Source organism: Contarinia nasturtii, unplaced genomic scaffold (genome assembly GCF_009176525.2).
Source record: "Contarinia nasturtii isolate CC-2019 unplaced genomic scaffold, AAFC_CNas_1.1 Cnas_scaffold_5147, whole genome shotgun sequence".
NCBI lineage: Eukaryota > Metazoa > Arthropoda > Insecta > Diptera > Cecidomyiidae > Contarinia > Contarinia nasturtii.
Window position 1 is genome coordinate 312 of NW_022202425.1, and position 2,541 is coordinate 2,852.

The window sequence follows — 2,541 nt, forward strand, 5'->3', positions numbered from 1 at the left end:
CTGCGATCGTGATGTCAAATAACCATGGAACCATTTGACAATTTGGCGGCCGAATCCAAATCTCACCAACTTCTGCAACAATTTCTTGTGGTTCACACGATCGAAGGCCTTCTCAAAATCTGTGTACAGCACATCCGTTTGACATTTATTGACCATTGAGTCCATCGTGAAATTTACCATTTGCAGTAAATTTGTTGAGGTTGATCGATTTTTCACGAATCCATGTTGATTGTGGCTGATTTGTGCATTAACAAATGTGTCGATTTTGGCATAGACAACAATTTCGAATAATTTGGCTACTGTTGGTATGATCACAACTGGCCTGTAATTCACTGCATTGCTCTTTTTACCAGCCTTGTAAATTGGCACAATTCTGGACTTTTTCAATGCATCTGGAACACATCCTTGTTGAAATGATCTACGAAATAGCGCTGTTAACGGTTTCGACAATGAGTGTGCGCAGTTCTTCAACACTTTCGGTGATATTCCATCTGGACCGGCTCCTTTGTTCGCGTCAATGGATTGCAATGCCTTTAACACATCGGCTTCAGTGATTTCAAAGTCAAATGATACGTCTCCACATCCATCCAGCAATTCATCCAAGTCGATAATGTCGCTTCGTGTGTACTGATTTTCGAAAAAATCAGCGAATAATTCCGCTTTCGATGTGTCGGTATTCGCTGTCACATCATTATACTCAACGATAGCTGGAATATCGCTCCGTTTCCTTCGATCATTCACAAATCGCCAAAAGTGTTTTGGATTTGATTTGATTTGTGATTGTATGCGGCTGATGTACGATTTAAATAACTGACTTTGTAATTGGATGAACGAATCCGTGATGTTATTGTATTCATCGAAATTGCCAGTCTGCCTTGCCTGCTTGTATGCTTTTCTTCTGACATTTTTCATGTTCTTCAATTGTTTCGTGTACCATGGTGGATCAGTGCCACTTTGAACGGTTATCCTCGGGACAAATGAATCGATCGCCTCGTGTAGAACATTTCCAAAAATGTGAAATGCATTCTCGAGGTCATCTATTCGATTAATTTCTGACAAAATGTGATTTCCAACGAAGAATGAATTCATCGCATCGAAATCGGCCGAGTTATACGCATAAATTTGTGAAAACTGCGGTGATGTGATCTCATTTTCATCAATTGTCACTTCCATTTCGAGTGCTTTGTGCCAAATGTCCGATTTTACCAATGGCCTTGTCGATTCAATCAACGACATTTCGTAGAACCTGTTTGTGAATACAAGATCCAAAACATTGCCGGCTGGATTCACGATATTTGACAGTTGTTGGAATCCACAGTCGAACATTGTGTCAAAAACAGCAATGCCACCTTCTGTGGACACATTAATTGGCAAATAATATTCACCGTCATCGGCTTTGACCCATTTGACACCTGGCTGATTAAAATCACCACATACAATTACAATGTCATGTTCATTGTATGGAATCAGCTTGACGATCTCAGCAAATTCCAAGAATTTTGCGGTTTCATGTACCGACCGAATGTACACAGCAAATACATAAATATTGCCTGAATTGAACGAAATTTTTACACATACGTGCTCAAGTCCGCTGCGCTCCGATAGAATCAGCCTTTCACTGTTAAATTGGCATTCAACAGCAATCAGCACTCCTCCACCATCAATTCTATCACTTGTGAGTTCCGTCCGATCACCACGATACACATTATAACGTTTGCCAAAATGTTCAATGTCAGTAATGTTCATTTGAAGCCACGTTTCGAAGAAAGAAATTATATGAAATGGACACGATTTTGTTGCTAATCGTACCTCATCTACTTTGTCCCGAATTGAATGTGTATTCTGTATATACACATTTAGTTTTGTGTGCTTCGAGACTATTTTTGGCGAGTTTTTTGTTTGTTTTCGATGCTGTGTCAATGTTCGTTCTTCGTTTTGTTCGATGTGGCCTGATTGTTCGACTATTCGGTGACTATGCTCGGTGATATGGTCAAATCCATTGAATCTGGTGCCGGTGACTTGCTGATGTTTTTCGGATTTAATGGCGGGAAAAAATCACCCAAAGTTTTGTTCTGCAAGAACTCACGCACAAGCACATCCTCTTCCCACACTTCCGGATTCATCAAAATGTCAAAATCATCTTCATTTAATTCGATTTTGAACGAAACGAACTTCAATGTGGTGACATCTTTGTCTTTTTTCACCAGTTTGTGCACATTGAATCTCGATTGTTCGTTTACCGATGTTTCTTTCACAATGTATTCGATAATTTCTTCGGATGTGGTCATTGGCTTGAAGCCAGAGATCCAAATTGCCTTTTTAAACACTGGTTTTTCAATTCGTTTCGGCTTTACTACAACATTCAGACGATGTGTGGCTGATTTTGTACCCACTTTTGGCGGTGGGGCTTCAAATTTCGTGGTTTTAGCTTTCGGAGGAATTTTCGGTGAGTTATCAACGCGCGGTCGTTTGGCCGATTGAGTCTGTGCACCACTTCGTAATGCGTCAGCGAATGATTTGACGGGGGTATGAACAAACGAT

At 40.3% G+C, this 2,541-nt stretch overlaps 1 protein-coding gene across 1 annotated transcript; it reads right to left on the reverse strand.

Moving 5' to 3' along the window:
- Positions 1-350: 350 nt before the first annotated feature.
- On the reverse strand, positions 351-1,746 carry LOC116351289 (the record flags this gene model as incomplete). Its single annotated transcript, XM_031783369.1, has 1 exon — positions 351-1,746. A coding segment is annotated over exon 1 (1,396 nt), but the record flags the coding sequence as incomplete, so codon positions are not given.
- Between the last annotated feature and the right edge of the window lie 795 nt (positions 1,747-2,541).